The sequence below is a fragment of the Coregonus clupeaformis genome, chromosome 17, assembly GCF_020615455.1.
Source record: "Coregonus clupeaformis isolate EN_2021a chromosome 17, ASM2061545v1, whole genome shotgun sequence".
Classification (NCBI taxonomy): Eukaryota; Metazoa; Chordata; class Actinopteri; order Salmoniformes; family Salmonidae; genus Coregonus; species Coregonus clupeaformis.
Window position 1 is genome coordinate 27,161,765 of NC_059208.1, and position 23,715 is coordinate 27,185,479.

At 45.9% G+C, this 23,715-nt stretch overlaps 1 protein-coding gene across 1 annotated transcript in view; it reads right to left on the reverse strand.

Annotated features, from left to right (window-relative positions):
* Nucleotides 1-23,715, reverse strand: part of LOC123492837 (nephrin-like) — a 39,551-nt gene that overhangs the window by 2,498 nt on the left and 13,338 nt on the right. The window contains exons 6-25 of the mRNA XM_045225983.1: nt 21,991-22,082; nt 19,757-19,881; nt 19,381-19,552; nt 18,095-18,252; nt 14,606-14,747; nt 14,079-14,203; nt 13,812-13,947; nt 13,469-13,598; nt 11,960-12,132; nt 11,154-11,294; nt 7,385-7,525; nt 6,094-6,218; nt 5,466-5,628; nt 5,080-5,236; nt 4,466-4,617; nt 3,239-3,350; nt 2,864-3,045; nt 2,548-2,592; nt 1,521-1,646; nt 155-200 (exon numbers count right to left, since the gene is read on the reverse strand). Of these exons, the coding sequence (XP_045081918.1) occupies nt 155-200; nt 1,521-1,646; nt 2,548-2,592; nt 2,864-3,045; nt 3,239-3,350; nt 4,466-4,617; nt 5,080-5,236; nt 5,466-5,628; nt 6,094-6,218; nt 7,385-7,525; nt 11,154-11,294; nt 11,960-12,132; nt 13,469-13,598; nt 13,812-13,947; nt 14,079-14,203; nt 14,606-14,747; nt 18,095-18,252; nt 19,381-19,552; nt 19,757-19,881; nt 21,991-22,082 (2,643 nt within the window). The remainder of the gene's footprint in view (nt 1-154; nt 201-1,520; nt 1,647-2,547; nt 2,593-2,863; nt 3,046-3,238; nt 3,351-4,465; nt 4,618-5,079; nt 5,237-5,465; nt 5,629-6,093; nt 6,219-7,384; nt 7,526-11,153; nt 11,295-11,959; nt 12,133-13,468; nt 13,599-13,811; nt 13,948-14,078; nt 14,204-14,605; nt 14,748-18,094; nt 18,253-19,380; nt 19,553-19,756; nt 19,882-21,990; nt 22,083-23,715) is intronic.

Genomic DNA, 23,715 nt, shown 5'->3' on the forward strand with positions numbered 1-23,715 from the left:
TTGCTGTTGTGGGTGCTGGGTGTTGTCTGTCAGTAGGGCAGGGCTTAGGCCTCTGTGAGGGGATTGGACGTATAGTCATTTGTTTGTACCCACTGGACTGGACTGGGTGCTGGCTAGTCTGGACTCACAGAGACAGATTAAGATGATGACTCACCCATCTCCTTCACTCTTCTTCCCATCTGAAACACTGCCTTTACTCTCTGGAGAAGAGAGGGAGGGAGAGTGAGAGAAAGGGAGAGAAAGTGAGGGCGAGAGAAAGAGAGAGAGAGAGAGAGGGTGGGGGATGAATGAGTGGGGATTATAAATGGGATAGGGGCACTATTGAAGAACTAAAAGAGGTCTGACAGAAGGATGGATGAAGAAATAGAGAAGAGGATGGTGTGTGGGGACGAAGGGTAGAGAGGAGAGAGTGAGATGACAGGTATGGGAGATAGGCGACTTGACAGTCGCAGGGAACGGAAACTGAGGGAGACAGAGAGAGATAAAGGAAGTGAGGGAGAGATGAAGGGAGAGAGAGAGAGAGAGAGAGAGAGAGAGAGAGAGAGAGAGAGAGAGAGAGAGAGAGAGAGAGAGAGAGAGAGAGAGAGAGAGAGAGAGAGAGAGAGAGGGGGGGGGAGACGGTGGACAAAAAATACAATAAATTAGATAAAGGGAAAGATAGAGGGAAGAAGTGACAGCCTTGGAGGAGGGTTGTGGAGGGAGGGAGGGGCAGATGGGGATGTTTGGAGGGAAAGGAGGAAGAGAAGAGATAAGAGGACACAGAGAGACAAATAGCGGGAGAAAGTAAGAAAGAAAGAAAGAAAGAAAGAAAGAAAGAAAGAAAGAAAGAAAGAAAGAAAGAAAGAAAGAAAGAAAGAAAGAAAGAAAGAAAGAAAGAAAGAAAGAAAGAAAGAAAGAAAGAAAGAAAGAAAGAAAGTGTGGTGTCCAAGACAGCGTTGCTGATAATGCCGTGATGATAAGAAGTCCGCTTACACTGTTCTTTGATTATAAAGATTTATTGTATCAAAGTTCACAGTATTAATTTACAGATATCTGCAGTTATATCTGGAGAGAAACGGCCAATCTGTTGATCCAATATGTTGTCTCTCTCCCAGTCCTTTGTTTAAGACACAGTATTTATATCCAATGTGACATAGTATGGCGTGATTTTAATAAACCAATCCCCGGCTTTCACATATCTCCAAATGTCCTCTATTCCAAGAAACCTATGTAGCAATGCTTTTCCAAATGCTTCAGCAAAGCAGAGTAAAGTTCATCTATTACACCATTTGCAAACATCAGCAAAATCAATAGACCTTCAGACACTACAAAAGAAAGAAAGAAAGAAAGAAAGAAAGAAAGAAAGAAAGAAAGACAGAAAGAAAGAAAGAAAGAAAGAAAGAAAGAAAGACAGAAAGAAAGAAATGAGAGTTGCATTAAGATTCAGGCTCAACTCTTTGGTGACTTGGGCAGAGGTTTCTGAGACTGAGATGCAGAAGAAAACAGTCACACAACCTTGACCATGGTATCGCCATGGTTACCTGTCTGGCCCCACCTCTTCTTCCACCTCAGACACAGGAGGCAGCCCAGCCAGTTGAGAGCCAGCAGCGGAGTCCCACCAACCACCGTCATGATCATAGTCTGATACAGCGACAACCCACTCGTCTCTGGTTTACAAGAGAAACAAGAACAGGAAATGAGTTGATCCACCATGACAACATCATAGGAAGCAAGATGCAGGAACAGGGTATTAAATTGTAAATAATTGCGGTTTGTGTGATTAATAGCTTTTTTGTGACTAAGGAGAAATAGAATGAGGCCTTAAGTCTTGGGGGATGTTTTTGTATTTTAAGGTTATATTGAAAGTAGAGAAAAAGGGTTAGTGCATATTAGGGAGTATGTAGTTTTAGGTAACTGTCTGTTAGGGCTCCGGTGACTAGAAACCACAGATATGCTCCATTGTCTAGACAGCAATTAGACAAGAGGAAGTGGTGCCAACAGTGGTTGCGATGGTTGCAACTCCTGGGTTATGGTTAGCAGAAGACCATGTCCTTAATCAGGGTGAAAGGGTCAGTGGAAAGTGCTGTGTGATGTTAGTGGAAAACTACTGATATATCATTGTATGGGTGGGGAGCTTTGCTGGGATATAAGAGAGTGCTGCGCCCACTCGAAAGGCACGTATACGGCGGCACCAATCGATGGGCGCGCATTACAGCTGTTGCGTCTTTGGTATTAAACAATTGAACTTCACACTGAGTTTTGACTCTTTTGTGGTAAATTAGTTTATTGCATATTGAGTCAAACTTATTAAGGGATAATAATAATCAGTATGAAAGCTGGTCTCTCACTTCCTTCATTGATAGAAGACTAACACAAGGAAAGAAGGTAGCATTTACGACCACAGCTGCCATAACTACAGTACCATTACTCAAAGAACAAACATTAAGTGTCTTGGGAGGTACATACATTAACATGATTTAGCCAAATGAAGCTAGCTGCTTTGCAAATAGCAGTGTTCCACAGTCCCAAAAAAAGCCTTTTTTATAGAGGTTTGAATAATAAACTTACCCTCAGTGTGTAAGGGATCCTCTTCCTGGACTGCTCCTTCCCACTCTGGTTAGAAGAACCAAGGAAGACAGGGAAAAAACCATCAGTGCTGTTCTACAGCTGCAAGATAAACCTGGGTGAAATCTCAAATGACATCCTATTCCCCATATAGTGCCAATATTATTTCTGTTCTACAAAATGGGGCATAGGGGATCATTAGAGACATAACCTGATCTCAATACCAGCTGGGCAGGAGTCCAAACCATCCAATGTCCGACCATTGTCCCTCTCCTAGCTAGGACCCAGAAGTCATGCTGTGAACTTGCTCTAGACTGACCCTCGGTGGTGATGGTGAGTACTGAGTTGTTGTCTGCGTAGCTGCTCTCTCCCATGGAGTTGAGTGCGTTGACAGAAAAGTTGTATGTGGTGGCGGGGGACAGGCCCGTCACACTGAAGATGTTTGCCCTCGGAGGGAACACATCCACATAGAGGAAACTCACAGAGCCAGCCCAACGGTACCTGTCAATCAACAGTATCTTAGTCAGTCCAGGGATGGGCTCTAACCTGACAGGAGTGACATGGAATTGACCCTTGATCCAGACCTGTTCCTAATATGCCTATCAAGGATGTGTTGGTTGCTTATGAATGCAAAGAATAGATCACAATATTTTACAAATCATGTTTAGCCAAACTGTAGTCAACGCTCTATCACCTGACACGGAATCTCTGCTCCAAGCCCCCATCGAAGCCTGGGATCCATTCTAGAGTTGCAGAGGCATGGGTGAAGCTGACCAGGCGGAACTCTGAGGGAGGATCTGGTTGATCTGTGTGTTAAAGAGAGAGATGGAAGGTGAGAGAGAGAGAGAGAGAGAGAGAGAGAGAGAGAGAGAGAGAGAGAGAGAGAGAGAGAGAGAGACAGAGAGAGAGAGAGGGGGAGAGAGAAGTGGGAAGAAAAGAGGGGATGAAAAATGTAGGGAAAGAGAACGAGAGAGAGAGAGAGAGAGAGAGAGAGAGAGAGAGAGAGAAGGAGGGGTAGAAGGAATAAACAAGAGAGAACGGTAGAGGAAGAGAGCAGAAGAGACGGAGAGAGTTGAGCACTAGAATGAGAGAGAGAAGCTGTGCTTGCAGGCAAGCAGGCAGCTCTGTTTGCAGAGTAAATCATTTCCATTATCAGTTCCGCTCATAAGACACGAGGTTAGAGGGGTCAGTCTTATTTGGATCTGTCTTTTTTTAATCCAAACCGCGGCAGCAAGGCGGGCAGGGAGAGAGAGAATTCAACCTCTTTCTTTCCCAGCCTTCTGATGATAAGGAAGCATATAACATTTATTATCGCTGCGTCAGATTAATTATGAATATTCACGGCAGTAAAAAAACGGAGGGAGAGAAAAAAACAGCAGTGAATATTGGATTGTATTTCACGCTTTTTATGGTAAACATTAAATGTGTCCAATGGAGGCCGGGGGGCTCGCTGGAAGCAGGGGCCTTGTTGACATCGCTGGCGTAGGAATACGCTTGTTAGTGAGCCAGAGGGCGACTCAGCCTGTGCGCGCGGAGAGAGGAAAGCTTATCACTGCAGCGTTATCTGACAGAGAGGGGAATTAGAGCTATAGGCAGGGGATAAAGGAGAGATACTCTGTAGAAATGACATAGCTAAAGGGTGTCTGACACTGAGGGCTTGCTCTTCCTACAGTGGAGAGTGACTGAACATTTTCTCTCTAAGCTGGAGGGTCCTCCCACACTAATAGAATCATGGACACAGCAGCACATACACAAACGCACATACACTATTGTATGAGAGGATGTAGCTAAATTAGGACCAATGGGACTCTAGCAGTTGGCTGTAAAATATGTGTTTTACATCATAGCAACATCCCTGGGCCCTGATGTCTGACCTAACCTTTGACCTTTTACCCATTCACACACACACACACACACATACTGGTGCTGAGAAGTTGGATGTTGAGTGTGTCCTCTCCCAGAGTGTTGCGAGCGGTGCAGGTGAATACTGCGTAGTCCAGCACTGCACTCACGTTCACCACGGTTACCGTGCTGGTGTGTAATGAGCCCTCCCTAACTGTCTTCTCCTGGTACCTGCAGTACACACACACACACACACACACACACACACACACACACACACACACACACACACACACACACACACACAATATGGCTATAGGGCAGACAGCAGGCACTGTGACAGGTATTTGCATAGGGAGAGGGAAAAGTCCCAAATTAAAGATTTAATGGTGAGATACTGAATGAATGGATAAACTATGGAAACGAATCTAGTTATCCACCATCATGAATATTTTGCCACATTCTCATGACACAGTAGTTTAAAGTTTCTACATTGTTAGACATGCCTGTTTTAGGGATGTGTGTGCCTGTGTGTCTATATGTCAGTACGAGCATGTGTGTGTGTGTGTGTGTGTGTGTGTGTGTGTGTGTGTGTGTGTGTGTGTGTGTGAGTACGAGCATGTGTGTGTGTGTGTGTGAAATGGGGTGAATGTGAGAACCAGATGGAGAGTGAGGGGTGTGATATGCTCTCACCTTGGGTGTATGAAGTCCATGGGCACGCCATTTTTAGCCCAGGAGAAGTGGAGCCGCGGGATGCCCTCTCCCTGGCACACCACCTCAGCTGTTCTGGTGCCATCCCCTCTGCTCGCCACCTTATTCCACTGAGCCCCCTTCTGGAGCTCTGGCTTAACTACACAGGACAGGACAAACACACACCCAGAGATGTTCACACTGTACATGTACAAACAGAAATGGATAGTCAGAAACATGGAATACATGCAAATGCGTACAGATGTGCATAGAAATAATTAATGGTGCCACACAAGCAAAGACACCCACAACCCTTTTCCACTCCATTGCACCCTTGATGTGAACACACTACATGATTGATAGATCTTGGTAGAGCTCGTTAGACTCACAGCGTACCACCAACTGGACCGCCACGCTGGCAGGGGGCGCTATGTTGTTGTCGGCAGTGCACTGGTAGCGTCCGGCGTGGGCCCGAGTCGCCCCTTGGATGGTCAGCTGCCCAGTGGCCTCATCCTGGCTCTGCTCCCCCATCTCCTCCATCTCCCCCTCACCCTGCGGAAGACAGACAGAGGGGTAAACAAGAGGAAGACAGGAAGATAGGAAGACAGGAGGACAGCATGCAGACCTTCGTACACCCCCACCCCCTCCTGTGCAAGATCAGTACAGGTACGCCAGGGGGAGCGGAGAAAGAGAGAGAGAGAGAGAGAGAGAAAAAGAGAGAAAAAGAGAGAGAGCAGTAGATACAGGATAGAGAGCGTACGTAGATAAATGTGCCCTTTAGCCCCCGGGCCGTAATGAAAGCTATTTTTCTGGATTTGGGCTGAGTGTGGAGCCGGGAGCAGGGAGAGGTGGGGCGGAAGGATAGTTAGAGCCGGTGAAATATGGCACGACTCTGCATTTAAGAGGGTGAGTGATAAACGGTAAGAAATGGTAAATAAAAGAAAGGAGGCCAGATAAAGGGAAATAAAATCGAATGAAAGGAGAGGTGAGATGAGATGGGGATATGGGGTCTCTCGCCAGCCATTTCCAGGAGAACATGTCAGTGTTGATGATGGGGTTGGCATCTGCTACACAAAACATGCCTGCTGTCTCCCCCACATCCACATACACTGGGTCCTCCTCCATCTTCACACTAGGGGCATCTGGGGAGTAGACAATAAGAAAGTAGGACTAGAGAAACAATAACAAAGTAACATTCTTAGGGAGCAATCAGTCACCACCCACCAACTCCCAACTCTCTCTACAATTCTATTCTATACATTCTATTGTATTATATTCTATTCCATTCTATTCTATTCTATTCTATTCTATTCTATTCTATTCTATTCTATTCTATTCTAAGCATCACTGATCCTACAGACACGCTATACATACTGTAACTAATGACCTTTCTGTATGGATCACTTTACATTAAATATTTGCCAATCAATTTAACCCCAGCATATTTTGGAACTGTCCCAACCCCCTACTGTCAGACACCCCTGCCCAACTCAGTGTCCCTAAATTGGGCCACGTCACCCTGGAGGTTCTCCATTGCATGCCGCCTGTCCTCCACTTTAACTTTGGCAGGCAGGGTGCCGTCATCATGGCCCACTTTCCCTCCTTCCATCCCTCCTTCAGTCAGTCACTATGTCCTGGATACAGCAGGACTATGACTCAACCAACATACTGTAGTGTAATCCCTTTTCACCTGGCTGTGTGGTCTTCTCTTCCTGTGGGTATCATCTACTTACAACAGTAGTTGCATTAGTGCCCCAAGCCCCTGTCTGTGTTCATAGACACAGCACACTGATGGAATTACCAGAGACATTTACAGCCTTCTCAAAGACCACAGTCGTTTTAAACAGGAACGACATTGTTAAGTGGGCTACAGCGCCAGCCATAAAAGCTATTGCAATCCTCTATACATTATGGATACCTCCAACTGTCAGGTTCCATCGGATCAGGATAGCGCTGTGCTGTCTGTCCATTAGGCTTGTACTGCACTGTGGGTTTTAGTGGAACATTCAGACCTACATTCAGAACAGTGCTATTATTACATCATTAAGAGTGGAGGCAGTGGGATGGGGATGTGTCGGTCGGTTGGTTCAAGGTTGTGACAGGATTGGGGTTGTATTGGGTATACAACACTGGCGTGTAATGTAGGCGGCTTGATGAACCACACTCGCGTGAGGACTGAGAAACCTTGCCTGAGTCCTGAAGATTTGTTTTCAATCCCTGAGCTAATGCCTAGACTTGAGCTCAGTGGACTAACACAGTGTTGAGGTGCGTAGACAGACCAGATTAAAGGCCAGTGGGTCAGACTTACACTGTACGTCCAGACTGATGGTGGTATTGTCGGACCCCACCTCGTTGGTACAGTTCACAGTGTAGACCCCGGTGTCTCTCCTTGTCACATTCCAGATCTCAAACGCTGTGCTCTCAGTAAAGTGGTAGCGAGGATCCATTTCTGTTCATAGACACACACACAAAACCACACAAGCACATCCGCACGCGCACACACACACACACACACACGCACACACACACACACACACACACACACACACACACACACACACACACACACACACACACACACACACACACACACACACACACACACACACACACACACACACACACACACACACACACACACATACACACACACACACAAATATTCATTATAAACACATAAACCACATGTCCCTAAGCCACTCATGGCTTATAAGTGACATCTAATTCTATATTATTGATTGGCCTGGAAAAAATCCCACAGAAACAATAGCCCATGTGTCAGACCACCACTGGGTAACCCCTCCAGGAGGAGGGTGTTGAGGTGGGGGGTTAGGGACAGGAGTGTGGTGGCTGTGGTCCGATGACAGGGAATAAAGGGCAGGCCAGGAGAGGAACGGCTGTGATGTATTCAGAGAAATAGCGATCCTCATTTAGGCAGCATACATTAGGGCTGACTACAGAGATGGATAGCAGCTGTTTTACGGGCTCCTGACTAATTCTGCTATTTTGTGGGGGGGGTTTCGCTGATATTAACTTTTTTTGTACATAATGTTTCCGTCAGACCAGCGATCACTAACCTAGATTTGGATGAAGCATTCTACTTCAACGAGTCGTAGGTGCAGAACATACTGCTCACCCTGGACCAGGCCCTAATCCACGACTCGTAAAAGAAAAAGGCGGCTTATGAGAGTCTGACGTGCGGGGACCCTGACGAAACTACGTTGGCCAGTACATAAAACGTCTCTACCCTCCGTTCTATTGGCGAACTTACAAGAACAAACTGGACAAACACCGCTCGAGACTGTCCTATCAACGGGACCTGAAGAACTTTAATATCCTATGTTTCTCAGAGTCACATGGATAACATACACTGAGTGTACAAAATATTAAGAACACTTCCTTTGCCCTCAGAACAGCCTCAATTCATTGGGCCATGGACTCTACAAGGTGTCGAAAGCGTTCTACAGGGATGTTGGCCCATGTTGACCCCAATGCTTCCCACAGTTGTGTCAAGTTGGCTGGATGTCCTTTTAGTGGTAGACCATTCTTGATACACACTGGAAACTGTTGAGCCTGAAAAACCGAGGAGTATTGAAGTTCTTGACACTAACTGGTGCGCCTGGCACATCTGAATGGCACATATACACAATCCATGTCTCAATTGTCTCAAAGCTTCAAATTCCTTCTTTAACCTGTCTCCTCTCTTTCATCTACACTGATTGAAGTGGATTTAACAAGTGACACCAATAAGGGATCATAGCTTTCACCTTGATTCACCTGGTCAGTCTATGTCATGGAAAGTGCAGGTGTTCATAATGTTGTCTACACTCAGTGTACATCTAGCTTGTTTTTCTATGCATCGGCAGGACAGTACGGCAGCGTTGGGTAAGCTGAAGTGGGGAGGTGTGTGTCTCTTTGTTAATAATAGCTGGTGCGCAATCTCTAATATTAAGGAAGTCTTGAGGTTCTGCTCACCTGAGTTAGAATACCTCATGATAAGATATATACCAAAGTATTTTTCATCTATATTTTTCGTAGCTGTCTATTTACCACCACAAACTGATGCTGGCACTATGACCGCACTCAACCAGCTGTATAGGGCCATCCTCATCCAGAGGCGGTGCTCCTAGTGGCCGGTGATTTTAATGCAGGGAAACTGAAATCTGTTTTACCTAATTTCTACCAGCATTTCACCTGTGCAACTAGAGGCGAAAAAACTCTAGATTACCTTTACTCCACACACAGAAACACATATAACGCTCTCACACGCCCTCCATTTGGCAGATCTGACCATAACTCTATCCTCCTGATTCCTGCTTACAAGCAAAAACTCAAACAGGAAGTACCAGTGAAGTACTCAATACAGAAGTGGTCTGATGAAGTGGATGCTAAACTACAGGACTGTTTTGATAGCACAGACTGGAATATGTTCCAGGAGCTGCCACTAATCCGGGAGACTAATCTGTACTTTTATAAGAAATCCCGCTACGCCCTCTGATGAACAATCATACAGGCAAATTGTCAATACTGGACTAAGATCGAATCCTACTACACTGGCTCTGATGCTCGTCGGATATTGCAGGACTTGCAAACTATCACGGATTACAAAGGGAAACCCAGCCGCGAGCTGCCCAGATGAGCTAAATGCCTTTATGCTCGCTTCAAAACAAGCAACACTGAACCACGCATGAGAGCACCAGCTGTTTCAGATGACTGTGTGCTCACGCTCTCCATAGCCGATGTGAGTAAGACTTTTAAACAGGTTAACATTCACAAGGCTGCAGGGCCAGACGGATTACCAAGACGCGGACTCAAAGCATGCGCTGACCAGCTTGCAAGTGTCTTTACTGACATTTATAACCTCTCCCTGACCCAGTCTGTAATACCTACATGTTTCAAGCAGACCACCATAGTCCCTGTGCCCAAGAATGCCAAGATAACCTGTTGAAATGACTATTGCCCCGTAGCATGTGTAGCCATTAAATGCTTTGAAAGGCTGGCCATGGTTCACATCAACACCATCATCCCAGACACCATGGTCCCACTGCAATTCGCATACTGCCCCAACAGATCCACAGATGAAGCCATTGCATTCCACACTACCATTTCCCACCTGGATAAGAGGAACACCCATGTGAGAATGCTGTTCATTGATTACAGCTCAGCGTTCAACAGTGCTCTCCAAGCTCATCACTAATCTAAGACCCTCTGACTGAACATTTTCCTCTGCAACTGGATCGTGGACTTCTTGGCAGGCCGCACCCAGGTCAGGAGGATAGGCAACAGCACATCCGCCACGCTGACCCTCAACATGGGGGCCCCTCAGGGGTGCATGCTTAGTCCCCTCCTGTACTCTCAGTTCACCCACGACTGCATGACCACGCACGACACCATCATTATGTTGTCTGACGACCGACATCGTTGAGACAGCCTATAGGGAGGAGGTCAGAAACCTGGGAGTGTGGTGGAAGGACAACAACCTCTCCGTCAACGTCAGCAAGACAAAGGAGCTGATCATGGACTACAGAAAACAGAGGCCGAGCACGCCCCCATTCACATCGACAGGGCTGTAGTTGGGCTGTCGCAGGTCGAGAGCTTCAAGTTCCTTGGTGTCCACATCAGTAAGGATCTATCATGGTCCACACACACCAACACAGTTGTGAAGAGGGCACCACAACGTCTCTTCCCCCTCAGGAGGCTGAAAATATTTGGCGTGGGCGCTCAGCATCTTGACTGGATACATCACCGCTTGGTATGGCAACTGCTTTGCATCTGACTGCAAGGCACTACAGAGGAGTAGTACATCACTGGGGCCGAGCTCCCTGCCATCCAGGACCTCTATACCAGGTGGTGTCAAAGGAATGCCCTAAAAATCTTAAAAGACTCCAGCCCCCCAAGTCATAGACTGTTCTCTCTGCTACCGCACAGCAAGCGGTACCGATGCACCAAGTCTGGGATCAACAGGACCCTGAACAGCATCTACCCCCAAGTCATAAGACTGGCTCAGCTCTAGAGAGTTAGTTGGCTGGCTATATAGAGATACCACAGGGAGAGAGGGAGAGAGCAGGGTGGATCACCGTTGTGCAGCTCCTCCTTGCGATAGAGCCAACTGCAGGAGATGTCATCTGGATTGGCCGAGACCAGCAAGGGAAGGATGGCTGTCTCATCCTCCACTACCTGTACCTTCTGGGGATGGTCAGGGCTGAACTCTGGGGGATCTTACACAAACACACACACACACACACAAAGGGAGAAAAACATACAAGCCCAGACACAAAGAAACCATGTCAGCCATGAAAGGCGAGAGGGAGGGAGAGAGAGAGGGAGGAAGGGAGAGGGACAGGCATTAAAACAGCGAGTGACAGTAGTGTTGTCCAACAGCAGCTGCTCACAAACACACAGTGACATTCTTTCATGCTTGCACGGAGCAGCAGGCTTTGAAGAGCTGGCTGGCTGCAGCCTGCGAAACAGCATCAAAGAATAACATGGCTGTGCTGCAAAGCATACATACAATTAGGACACACTGCCGCAGAGCCTGACAAACCCACAGTCACAACAAAGGAATACAGTAACACACACTCACACACACACATACACACGCAAACACAGAGAACAGCACAAACACATGCAAACAAAACTGCCTGCCATGCACACTATCGTGTCACATTACCATCATGCTTCAAGCCTCACACACACCAGCACAGACTTTCTTTTTCTCCTACTCATAACTGTACACACACATTTTGAATACTTGATTTAGATCCCCAGTGAAACAAATAAAGTATTCACAGTGAAACAAATAAAATATTCAAAAGCTGTGTATAACAGATAGAGAGAAATAGACACGTATTCAACCCACCAACCCACACTCTTCACCACTCACAGAGGACGTTGAGCTTGTAGAAGGTGTTGACTCCCTCAGACAGCAGAGAGCTGTAGGCCTGACAGGTGATCCTCTGGCCATGGTGCTGGGAGGACAGGGGGAGGGACAGAGTACTGCGTACTGACACCCCCCCAAACGTTGTGTTCCTAGGAGCCTGATCCACCCCTTTCAGCCTGGGAGAGGGAGCGATGAGAGGAGAACGTTTGACGGGTCAATTTTGAACATTCGATAAATCCGCGGGCCGGGTTGCAGTCCGAAACATGTTGCGGATCGGTTGAGGTTTTAATCATGATAATAAAATAACAACTTCACTATTTTTACTGTGTTTTGTCAGTTGACTCATTTCATTCTGTAGTGTGTGCTTGCCATCAGAGTGGCACTGAGACAGGCTACTTGCGCAGAATGCTCACAGTGGTGCTGAGTAAAACATCAGAGAATGATAGAGGCCTCTAGTGGCCAAATGGCAGTTTTATCATGGGCAGCGCCAATGAGGGCTTCCACCATGCTTGTGCCATTTTAAAGTAGTCAAAGTAGTCAACTGGGTGGGGATTCCTATGGGTTGTAGCCTCAATGGTGGGGCCCATGCTGTCACAGATGCTATAATGGCACAGATATAAAGATGAGCCCTCTATCTATCTCTGTGAGTAAAACATATTACCCTTTCCTGCTTTCCCACCCCTTGCTCTTCCCCTCACATGACTTTCACTCACGACTCACCGTTCTTACCTGAGCTAGCTAGCTAACTTTTTATTTAATATTTAAAACATACAATATACTTGCAGTGAAGCTGCTCAACAACTACATCACATTAGTCAACTAACAGACTCCCATCCAGAGCGACACACAGAAGCAATCAGGGTCAACACCCTGCTCAAGTTAGCTAGCTAACTAACTTATACATGAAATGGCAGCATTTGATAACAAAATTAGTGCAAGTGTAAAGCCAACTCATGAAAACAGTTCAAAAGTGAAGTTACAATTGTGTTAACAGGCTATTTTTGCGTAATCGTTGACGTTAGCCCATGGATGGATTTTTACTCAGCATGCAAGTCTGTGTTGATGAGGGCAGTTCCAAAACAGGCCCCTCGTCCAGCAAGTAGGTATGGCTTTTCACAACTCAGTTAGGCCTATTGCTTGCTTTAGTAGGCTACGACTTACTTTTGTATTTTCAAATGGCTGCATGCAATTGCATAGTTCTTTGAATAGGCTATGACATGGGGATAGGCTACTACTGTCTGTAGGCCTATATGCCCTAGGCCTACTACTAATAACAATGAAATCAATTGATATGATCTGGCGGTTTGCGGCGGGTTTTGGTACAAATTACGGGCCCGGTTGCGGCAGCTCTCTTTCCTGATTGGCGGGTTACGGTGCAGTCGCGGTACTGTGGCGGGAGCGGACCGTGTGCGGGTTGCAAAAAATGGACCTGCACAAGACTGTAGTCCAGGGTCTCCATAGACTCCTCCATGGCCCACAGGCCGGCTCCCCTTTAACCTGCACTCCCCTCACCTGGTTGGGCCCATGCTCCAGGAGATGTTGGCCTGGGGGTTGCTGCTCCCAGACAGGCAGTCCAGACTGAGGTTTTGGCCCCGACGCAGCTCCTTCTGCTTGGCTATGATTGTCACATTCACTGCAGGGACTGGGGAGGGGTGGAGGGGTAGAGGAGAGGGGACAAGACACCACTGTCAACCTACTGAGGCTGCTGATTCCGTGTCTTTGTAGCATAACGTTAGGCTATAGCTTGAATCTACCTATCATCTTGAATGTACTTAATGCTTCCTCCACTATTAGTCAGGTCCATAAAGGCTAGCATTAACCCACTCATGCCCAGAGCCCGGTCTGTAAGACTCACACTGGACCATGAGTTTGACTGTGTTACAGCGGTAAGTAGCCATGTTGTCACTGGGCTGGAGGCGCACAACCAGTTCTTTGGACACGCCTTTGTCAGAGGGCAACTGTTTGGGGTAGTCTGATAACGCCTTACCATCCTGCCGGGTTGAGAGGAGAGGAGACAATGGAGGACATGGTGCTGTACAGACAGAGGGTCTTAACCGCTACAACGTGTGACAACTTAAACAATCAAAATGTATGTTGTCGTACAATACACACATATACACACCTTGTACCAGTTGAGGGTTCCTTTGGGGCTTCCCCCGCTAGAGAAGCAGATGAGGCGGACGATGGTTCCTGATCTCAGAGGAACCCCTTGGGGAGGGGCTTCTATCCACACCTTCTGAGGAGGGTCTGAGAGGGGAGGGGGGAGGAGGAGAGAGAGATAGGGGAAAGGGAGAGGGGTAGAGAGAGGGAGAGAGAGAGAGAGAGAGAGAGAGAGAGAGAGAGAGAGAGAGAGAGAGAGAGAGAGAGAGAGAGAGAGAGAGGGGGAGAGAGAGGGAGGGTTGTCTCTGTATTGTTATAGTTATAGAAAGCACACATTGAGATTGTTGGGATTGTTACTGTACAATGCATAGTGACTGTAAGTGGCTTTGGATAAAAGCGTCCGCTAAATGGCATATTATATATTATTATTATAGTTATGTTCTGGTTGTGCAAGGTTTGTTCAAGGTTGTACTTGTCATAGTCATTCAATAGACAACAACCATTAGGGTTATAGGGTTATTGTTGTCATAGTTCTATCCAGAGACTCACAGAAAACAATGAGGTTGGTGGACTGGCTCTTGGAGAAGCGTGTGCCCTTGTTGAAGGTCTCACAGATGAGGGGCAGCCCGTTCTCCTCCCGAGAGACAACATGGGTCAGGTTAGACATGGTCGTCTTCCCCCCGTGATCTCCCTGAAGACAGGAAAGGACACATGACAACGTCAGGAAGAGACAGGAAGTTCTAGTGTCCCTGAACATAAATTGAATCAAACACCCATTTGCTCCTGTATGATGCTAGTCATGTCTGTTTTGCACCCTGGGTTTATCAAGGCTTTTATTGAGATGATTAGTGCAAAAGCCTTTTTCAGAGAGAAACAGACACAAGAAGGAACGCATTCACAAAGAACCACCACTGAGGTGTCAGTCTTTATTAGCCCTCATACGCATGCAGCTGTAAATGCTAGATCAAATGAAAATTATTTCTCCAAATGAACAAAGAGCCGGGATAATGGTTCTCTCAACTCCCATGTTAGCTTTTATTCACTTTTATCTCATTAACATACGCAAAAGCCAAGAGAGAAGAATACAGGAACACTTTTTGAGGCAACACTTCACTCACTGGCAAAGCCCTGTGTAGTACAGACTGAATAGAAGTTCTTTGTTCAGAGCGGAGAGAGAATGAAGAACAGATTCTACCTGGTCAAGGTGGAAACTCTGCACGGGGAAGAATAATACGAGTTCTGTCAGCATCAAAGGCTTCTCTCACAGATGCTTGTCATTGGGCGCTCGAGATGTACAAATAAGAGTGTCTGAAATCTGAATTAAGTATTTAAGTGTATTGACCTCCGAGGTGTAATTTCAAAGGTAATTTTCAATTCAAAGACAGTATGAAATGTATAGACCCAATACTTGACATGCTTTTTGTGCTTTATGTCAAAGGTCTGACTTTATTTCATTTTATTTGACTATTTAAAACACATAAAGAAGCCACACCAGGCAACCAATACATGTACCAATATTGCAGAGGGTTATATACACAAAAAGTCAAAGACTTGTTTCCATTGTGGTCCTCTATTGGTAGGCAAATGGCTGTAGGGCAAAACAAGTGACATGGCCACTCTGTGCCATACATTCAATCATGCACAATGTCCACATATTTACATATTTACCAAAAAAAAGCAGATATGCACATCTACCAAATCACTCCACTAGTGCAGAGTGGCTTTACACTTGGCTAGGAGGCAATGTCAACATTAACCAAGCCTTGTAGGAGTGTTTGAACCTAAGACTGGCAGAAACTATTTTTATCTCAGCCGGGAGTTTGTTCCGCTCTACCACTGCCATATATATATACAGTGGGGAGAACAAGTATTTGATACTCTGCCGATTTTGCAGGTTTTCCTACTTACAAAACATGTAGAGGTCTGTAATTTTTTATCATAGGTACACTTCAACTGTGAGAGACAGAATCTAAAACAAAAATCAAAAAAATCACATTGTATGATTTTTAAGTAATTCATTTGCATTTTATTGCATGACATAATTATTTGATACATCAGAAAAGCAGAACTTAATATTTGGTACAGAAACCTTTGTTTGCAATTACAGAGATCATACGTTTCCTGTAGGTCTTGACCAGGTTTGCACACACTGCAGCAGGGATTTTGGCCCACTCCTCCATACAGACCTTCTCCAGATCCTTCAGGTTTCGGGGCTGTCGCTGGGCAATGCGGACTTTCAGCTCCCTCCAAAGATTTTCTATTGGGTTCAGGTCTGGAGGCTGGCTAGGCCACTCCAGGACCTTGAGATGCTTCTTACGGAGCCACTCCTTAGTTGCCCTGGCTGTGTGTTTCGGGTCGTTGTCATGCTGGAAGACCCAGCCACGACCCATCTTCAATGCTCTTACTGAGGGAAGGAGGTTGTTGGCCAAGATCTTGCAATACATGGCCCCATCCATCCTCCCCTCAATACGGTGCAGTCGTCCTGTCCCCTTTGCAGAAAAGCATCCCCAAAGAATGATGTTTCCACCTCCATGCTTCACGGTTAGGATGGTGTTCTTGGAGTTGTACTCATCCTTCTTCTTCCTCCAAACACGGCGAGTGGAGTTTAGACCAAAAAGCTATATTTTTGTCTCATCAGACCACATGACCTTCTCCCATTCCTCCTCTGGATCATCCAGATGGTCATTGGCAAACTTCAGACGGGCCTGGACATGCGCTGGCTTGAGCAGGGGGACCTTGCGTGCGCTGCAGGATTTTAATCCATGACGGCATAGTGTGTTACTAATGGTTTTCTTTGAGTCTGTGGTCCCAGCTCTCTTCAGGTCATTGACCAGGTCCTGCCGTGTAATTCTGGGCTGATCCCTCACCTTCCTCATGATCATTGATGCCCCACGAGGTGAGATCTTGCATGGAGCCCCAGACCGAGGGTGATTGACCGTCATCTTGAACTTCTTCCATTTTCTAATAATTGCGCCAAGAGTTGTTGCCTTCTCACCAAGCTGCTTGCCTATTGTCCTGTAGCCCATCCCAGCCTTGTACAGGTCTACAATTTTATCCCTGATGTCCTTACACAGCTCTCTGGTCTTGGCCATTGTGGAGAGGTTGGAGTCTGTTTGATTGAGTGTGTGGAGAGGTGTCTTTTATACAGGTAACGAGTTCAAACAGGTGCAGTTAATACAGGTAATGAGTGGAGAACAGGAGGGCTTCTTTAAGAAAAACTAACAGGTCTGTGAGAGCCGGAATTCTTACTGGTTGGTAGGTGATCAAATAATTATGTCATGCAATAAAATGCAAATTAATTACTTAAAAATCATACAATGTGATTTTATGGATTTTTGTTTTAGATTCAGTCTCACACAGTTGAAGTGTACCTATTATAACAATGACAGACCTCTACATGCTTTGTAAGTAGGAAAACCTGCAAAATTGGCAGTGTATCAAATACTTGTTCTCCCCACTGTATATATAAAGAAAAGTGTTCTGGACAGTGCTGCTCTTGAATCGACATGGCACAAAATCTGTGGCAATGCCTCTTGTGGCGTAGGAATGAGAGTCCCTAACAGTAGTAAGATCATTCTTTAGACACTGGGGGACTGTACATATACAATTTCATGGGCCAATCACAGCTTTAGCTGAATGACCCTTTTATCAACTGATAGCCACTGTAGGGGCCAACATGAGCCTGAGGGCTAAGATTCAGAATGACCCTAGAAATTTTATTCTGAGCTGTCTGTAGCTTGTTCTTGATGAACTTAGGGGAGCTGCTGTACCAGGTAGTACACCCCAAAGTGAGGTTGCACTAATGCTGCTGGAAGTGTTTTCTAGAAGGTTCCTTTATCTAGAAATGTGGCTTTTCTGGCCAGAAATGTTACTTTCTGGTTGACCTTGGCAATTACTTTCTGCCCATGTGCTCCCCTGTCAGGAACCTGTCTGGTTAAGTTCACTCAAATATTTCCAGAGCTATTTCATGCAAGTAGGTTTATAGTGTATGATGCAGTGTGAGGAGCAGAGTGTGTCGAAGTAAATGCAGTCCCCTACCTCTTCCACATTGGCCACGGTGGTGTTGAGTTCCCTGAAGCCCAGCCACCAGCGGATGTGTACAGGCGGGTTACTGGAGGAGGTGTAACAGCACAGGGTCACCTCCTCCCCCTCTCTCGCCTCGAACAACCCCAGCACCATCACCTTCTCTGGCTCAACTGACACACACACACACACACAGTAAATTCAGTCAATAAAGTGCTCTGTGTCAGGATCAATGTTTTATAGCAAGGATGGAAAGACTGGATTTGAAAGTAAAGGAAGAAGTAAAGAAACCATTTCTAGTCCATCAACATCAATTTAAGAAGTATTGTCCTCTCCTGAGGTTTTCCATCCATTCCAAACCCATACTAGTCACCAAAGCCTGTCTATATTCAGCTATACCAGGATGGGTCTTAACTGGCACAGAGGAAGTGCAGCTGAGCAGTAAGCCCTGAGGGGATGCAGTAAGACATGGATGCATCATATCACGTATGATTGTATGTTACACATGGGACACAGGCAGACATGAGGGCTACACTCATAGACAGACAGTGTGTTAGGTTAGGGCGACACAGGCATATTCATAACACACCAGTTCTTCTCTCTGCTCTCCAGCTCAAGACAAAACTGAAAGGAGAGCGAGAGCGATAGAAAGAGAGATACATTGATAAAGGGTCTGCAACTCATTTTCAACGTGTATGAGGCGTGAATACGAATAGCTAGGAGGTAACATGGCTTTTACGTGGGATAGGAGAGGAAGAAGAGTGGTTGAGACGGTTGACTGACGCAGCGAGAGAGCGAGTGTTGGCGTGAAGGAAGAGTCGGTGTGATGCGAAGGAAGCTTAATTCTCTGTTTGTTTTTCAGTCGTGGTAGTAGAGAAATCTCCTATGCAGTGAAGTGAAAATGTATAATTTATTACTTGTTGGCATTATTATCGCCACAGAAAGTGCCGGCTTTATTGCCTTTGGATTGTGCATTGAAGCGATTCAGCTAAATTAGCTCACTGTAAAAGACCAAGCTGGGATTCAAATTTGTTTCTGTGAAATATGAGCCTGGGTCATAATTGCTATTGGTTTCATTAATGATATTGGTATTAGAATTTGTGTTAATCCAGAATTGTTTTCAGTATTGGAGCTGGGACTAATGTTAATGTCATTGTTATTGGGATGAATGTTATTGAAGATTACTTTAATGATTGGGTTAACAACCATTTGAATAAACACAAACATCCAATCGCTTTTGTGTGTCTGTGTGTGTGTTCTAGCATCCAAGTGCATGTATCTCTTAGCAGTCGGGGACTCACAGAGGACAGTGATCTTGCGGCTGTCGGACAGAGGGACAGGGGTCACCTGGTTGACGCTCTCAGAGCGTAGCTCGGCCTGGTTGTCCTGTGGTTTAACCTGCAGGGTCAGGTGGCTGATGGCCCGTTGCGACTCTGTGTCCACCTCCCAGCTGGTGGAAATCACCTCCCCATTCTGATCCACAGGACAGAACTATGGGTTAGTAACAAGCAGAGGACAGGACAGGGCTATGGGTAATTCACTAACATAATGGGTGGCTGACTGGCTGCAGTAGGAAGGGAGTGAGTTCTGAAAGAGAGAGGACAGAACAGATGTAGAAGATGGAGAATACACCAAAAACGACTGATTCTAAGCCTTAGCAGGGTGTGGTCTCTGTACCTTGGTCCAGTGTAGGGTGGCCAGTGGGTTCCCTACCTGGGACACACAAACCAGCTTCAACATGGTCCCCCTCTTCACCAGGCCCTCTCTGTCCAGGCCCTGGATTACTGGAGGCTGGGGTGGGACTGATGTTGAGAGGGAAAGAGGGAGATGAAGCAATATCTTGGGAGAGAACGACAGAAAGTGAGGAGAGCGGAAGAGAGGGAGCAATAGAAAGAGAGAGGGAGAGAGAGAGGAGAGATGAAGCACCAGAAACAGAGAAGATGACAGAAAGAGAGGATAGAGAAGGTATGAAATATGCACTGGGATGAGCGGACACTTGGCTTTATGAGAAAGGAAGCATCCTCTCTATTTGTCGAGACAGGGCCAATAAATTGGCCACATTTACACTGACTGCAGGATAAGGGATCTAGCTCTGATTAAAGCATTAAGTATTAAGGGAGAAGCCGGCTAAATCGACTCCATAAAGCAAAATAGATATTTAAACAGTAATAAAGCAACGTTTGGAAATATGAGTAAATTACAGCCTTCCTGAATAAAATATACATCGTAAAATAAAATAGGGGAGGGCCAGCCTTTGTTATTGCTGCAATCAGTTTGGGAGCGCAGGCAGCACGGGCGGCTGTATGTGGACCCTGGGCCGGTGTGACAAATTGCCTCCTCGCTAACAATCTAGCTGGCAGAAAATGGACACGGTGCTCCAGGCTTTGATGGGCTGGCTTGCTGAGTAAGGACTACTGTTGCAGTGGTCGACGGGTTCTGCTACATTAGCACTTACTGTGGAGGGATGTTGTTTAATACAGAGTGGAGAGAGAGAGAGAGAGAGAGAGAGAGAGAGAGAGAGAGAGAGAGAGAGAGAGAGAGAGAGAGAGAGAGAGAGAGAGAGAGAGAGAGAGAGAGACAGAGCGAGAGTGAGACGGAGAGAGAGACGGAGCGAGAGTGAGACGGAGAGAGAGACAGACGGAGAGAAAGAAAGAAAGAAAGAAAGAAAGAAAGAAAGAAAGAAAGAAAGAAAGAAAGAAAGAAAGAAAGAAAGAAAGAAAGAAAGAAAGAAAGAAAGAAAGAAAGAAAGAAAGAAAGAAAGAAAGAAAGAAAGAAAGAAAGAGAGGTGGAGAAGCATTTACAGTTATGGGCGGTGGTTAAAGATAGAATAGGACAGCGTCTAATGCAGAGGGAGATAGATAGAGACAGTATTTCATATGGAAGGCTGTGGATAATATGACGAAGGTGGAAGGACAGGAAGGAGTAGAATGGGAATGTTTACCATTGAGTGTCTTCAGTAGCATTTAATCAGCAGCTGATTTAGACCTGGGAGAGAACCAGGCGGGTGGACTCCAGAACAATCAATTACTGAAATTGATCTACAAAGTGTTGAGGAACAACTAAAACTAGAAAACAATACGCTGGGCTGCCAGATTGTTTCAAAGCAACAACCAAAAATCCCCAAACAAGACAAAGTGTAAACAAGGAAACAATCCTATGAGATGTAAAATCACCCACCCCTATTATATGGTGTAGGTCCCACACTGTAGGAGATGTTATGGTCTCTCAGTCCTGACAATTATATTTAGCAGCAGCAGAGTTTAGAATTTGGGCTTGGGTTTAATTCCCAGGCTTGGGTTTCAAAATAATTCACTATTGTAATTATTTTGCACTATAGCCTATTTATTGCCTTTCCTCCATAACTTGCTACATTTGCACACACTGTATATATATTTTCTGTTGTATTTTTGACTTTATGTTTTTTACCCCATATGTAACTCTGTGTTGTTTTTATTGCACTGCTTTGCTTTATCTTGGCCAGGTCGCAGTTGTAAATGAGAACCTGTTCTCAACTGGCTTACCTGGTTAAATAAAGGTGAAATAAAAATAAATAAATACAATTCCCTCTGATCAGTATTATCAGAGTGTAACAGTTGGACTTGAGTTGGAGTTAGGATTGCACTGATGCCAGTAGAATTGACAGAGTTGAGTGGGTTGAACGTGACAGCAGTAGAGACGTTGATACTTTCATGTCGACCTCTAACCCTCCAGGCTGAGCCTTGGGATTGATAAATCCCCAGTAGGTGTGAGTACGCCTGGGGTTGAAAGTCTCCCCTGGGAGTGATCGCTCAGTGTGAGGATGTTTGCCCCAAGGCCAGCCCGGGATTAGGGTCCACACGTGGCTGGAGAATGGAATAAGGAAAGTTGAAGGTGTCTGAGAGTCCATGAGGTAAGGAACAACACACACTCACAGTATACATTCATCACCAGGCTGGTCTCCAGGGCCCGAGGAAGAGCCGGGTTCTTCGCACGACACACCAGCTCCCTCCCATTGTCTGAACTGCTTAAGACCATGAACCTGCAGGGGGTGGGGAGTGTGTGTGTGCGTGTGTGCGTGTGTGCGCGTGTGTGTGTGTGTGTGCGATGGAAAGGTGGGTGGGGAGAGTGGGGGAAAGGGGGACATGGGGAAGGATTTGATGGAAGAAAATAATAGATGATGGATAACATTAAAGGTCATGGCTTAACATAGGACACATAAACACTTCACCCCTTAACACTCTAACTGAACCCTTGAGACCTCCATAAGAACAGACAGATTTATACAGTCGTGGTCAAACGTTTTGAGAATGACACAAGTATTGGTCTTCACAAAGTTCACTGCTTCAGTGTTATGAGATATTTTTGTCAGATGTTACTATGGTATACTGAAGTATAAGTACAAGCATTCCATAAGTGTCAAAGGCTTTTATTGACAATTACATTACGTTTATGCAAAGAGTCAATATTTGCAGTGTTGACCTTTCTTTTTCAGGACGTCTGCAATCCGCCCTGGCATGCTGTCAGTTAAATTCTGGGCCACATCCTGACTGATGGCAGCCCATTCTTGCATAATCAATGCTTGGGTTTTTGTTTGTCCACCCGCCTCTTGAGGATCGACCACAAGTTCTCAATGGGATTAAGGTCTGGGGAGTTTCCTGGCCATGAACCCAAAATGTCGATGTTTTGTTCCCCAAGCCACTTCATTATAACTTTTGCCTTATGGCAAGGTGCTCCATCATGCTGGAAAAGGCATTGGTCGTCACCAAACTGCTCTTGGATGGTTGGGAGAAGTTGCTCTCTGAGGATGTGTTGGTATCATTCTTTATTCATGGCTGTGTTCTTAGGCAAAATTGTGAGTGAGCCCACTCCCTTGGCTGAGAAGCAACCCCACACATGAATGGTCTCAGGATGCTTTATTGTTGGCATGACACAGGACTGATGGTAGCGCTTCTCCGGACAAGGTGTTTTCCGGATGCCCCAAACAATCGGAAAGGGGATTCATCAGAGAAAATGACTTTACCCCAGTCCTCAGCAGTCCAATCCCTGTACCTTTTGCAGAATATCAGTCTGTCCCTTATGTTTTTCCTGGAGAGAAGGGGCTTTTTTGCTGCCCTTCTTGACACCAGGCCATCCTCCAAAAGTCTTCGCCTCACTGTGCGTGCAGATGCACTCACACCTGCCTGCTGCCATTCTTGAGCAAGCTCTGCACTGGTGATGCCCCGATCCCGCAGCTGAATCAACTTTAGGAGACGGTCCTGGCGCTTGCTGGACTTTCTTGGGCATCCTGACTTCTTCTTCACAACAACTGAACCTCTCTCCTTGAAGTTCTTGATGATCCGATAAATGGTTGATTTAGGTGCAATCTTACTAGCAGCAATATCCTTGCCTGTGAAGCCCTTTTTGTGCAAAGCAATGATGACGGCACATGTTTCCTTGCGGGTATTTTTTTATGGTAACCATGGTTAACAGAGGAAGAACAATGATTTCAAGCACCACCCTCCTTTTAAAGCTTGCAGTCTGTTATTATAACTCAATCAGCATGACAGAGTGATCTCCAGCCTTGTCCTCGTCAACATTCTCACCTGTGTTAACGAGCGAATCACTGACATGATGGCAGCCTGTCCTTTTGGGCAGGGCTGAAATGCAGTGGAAATGTT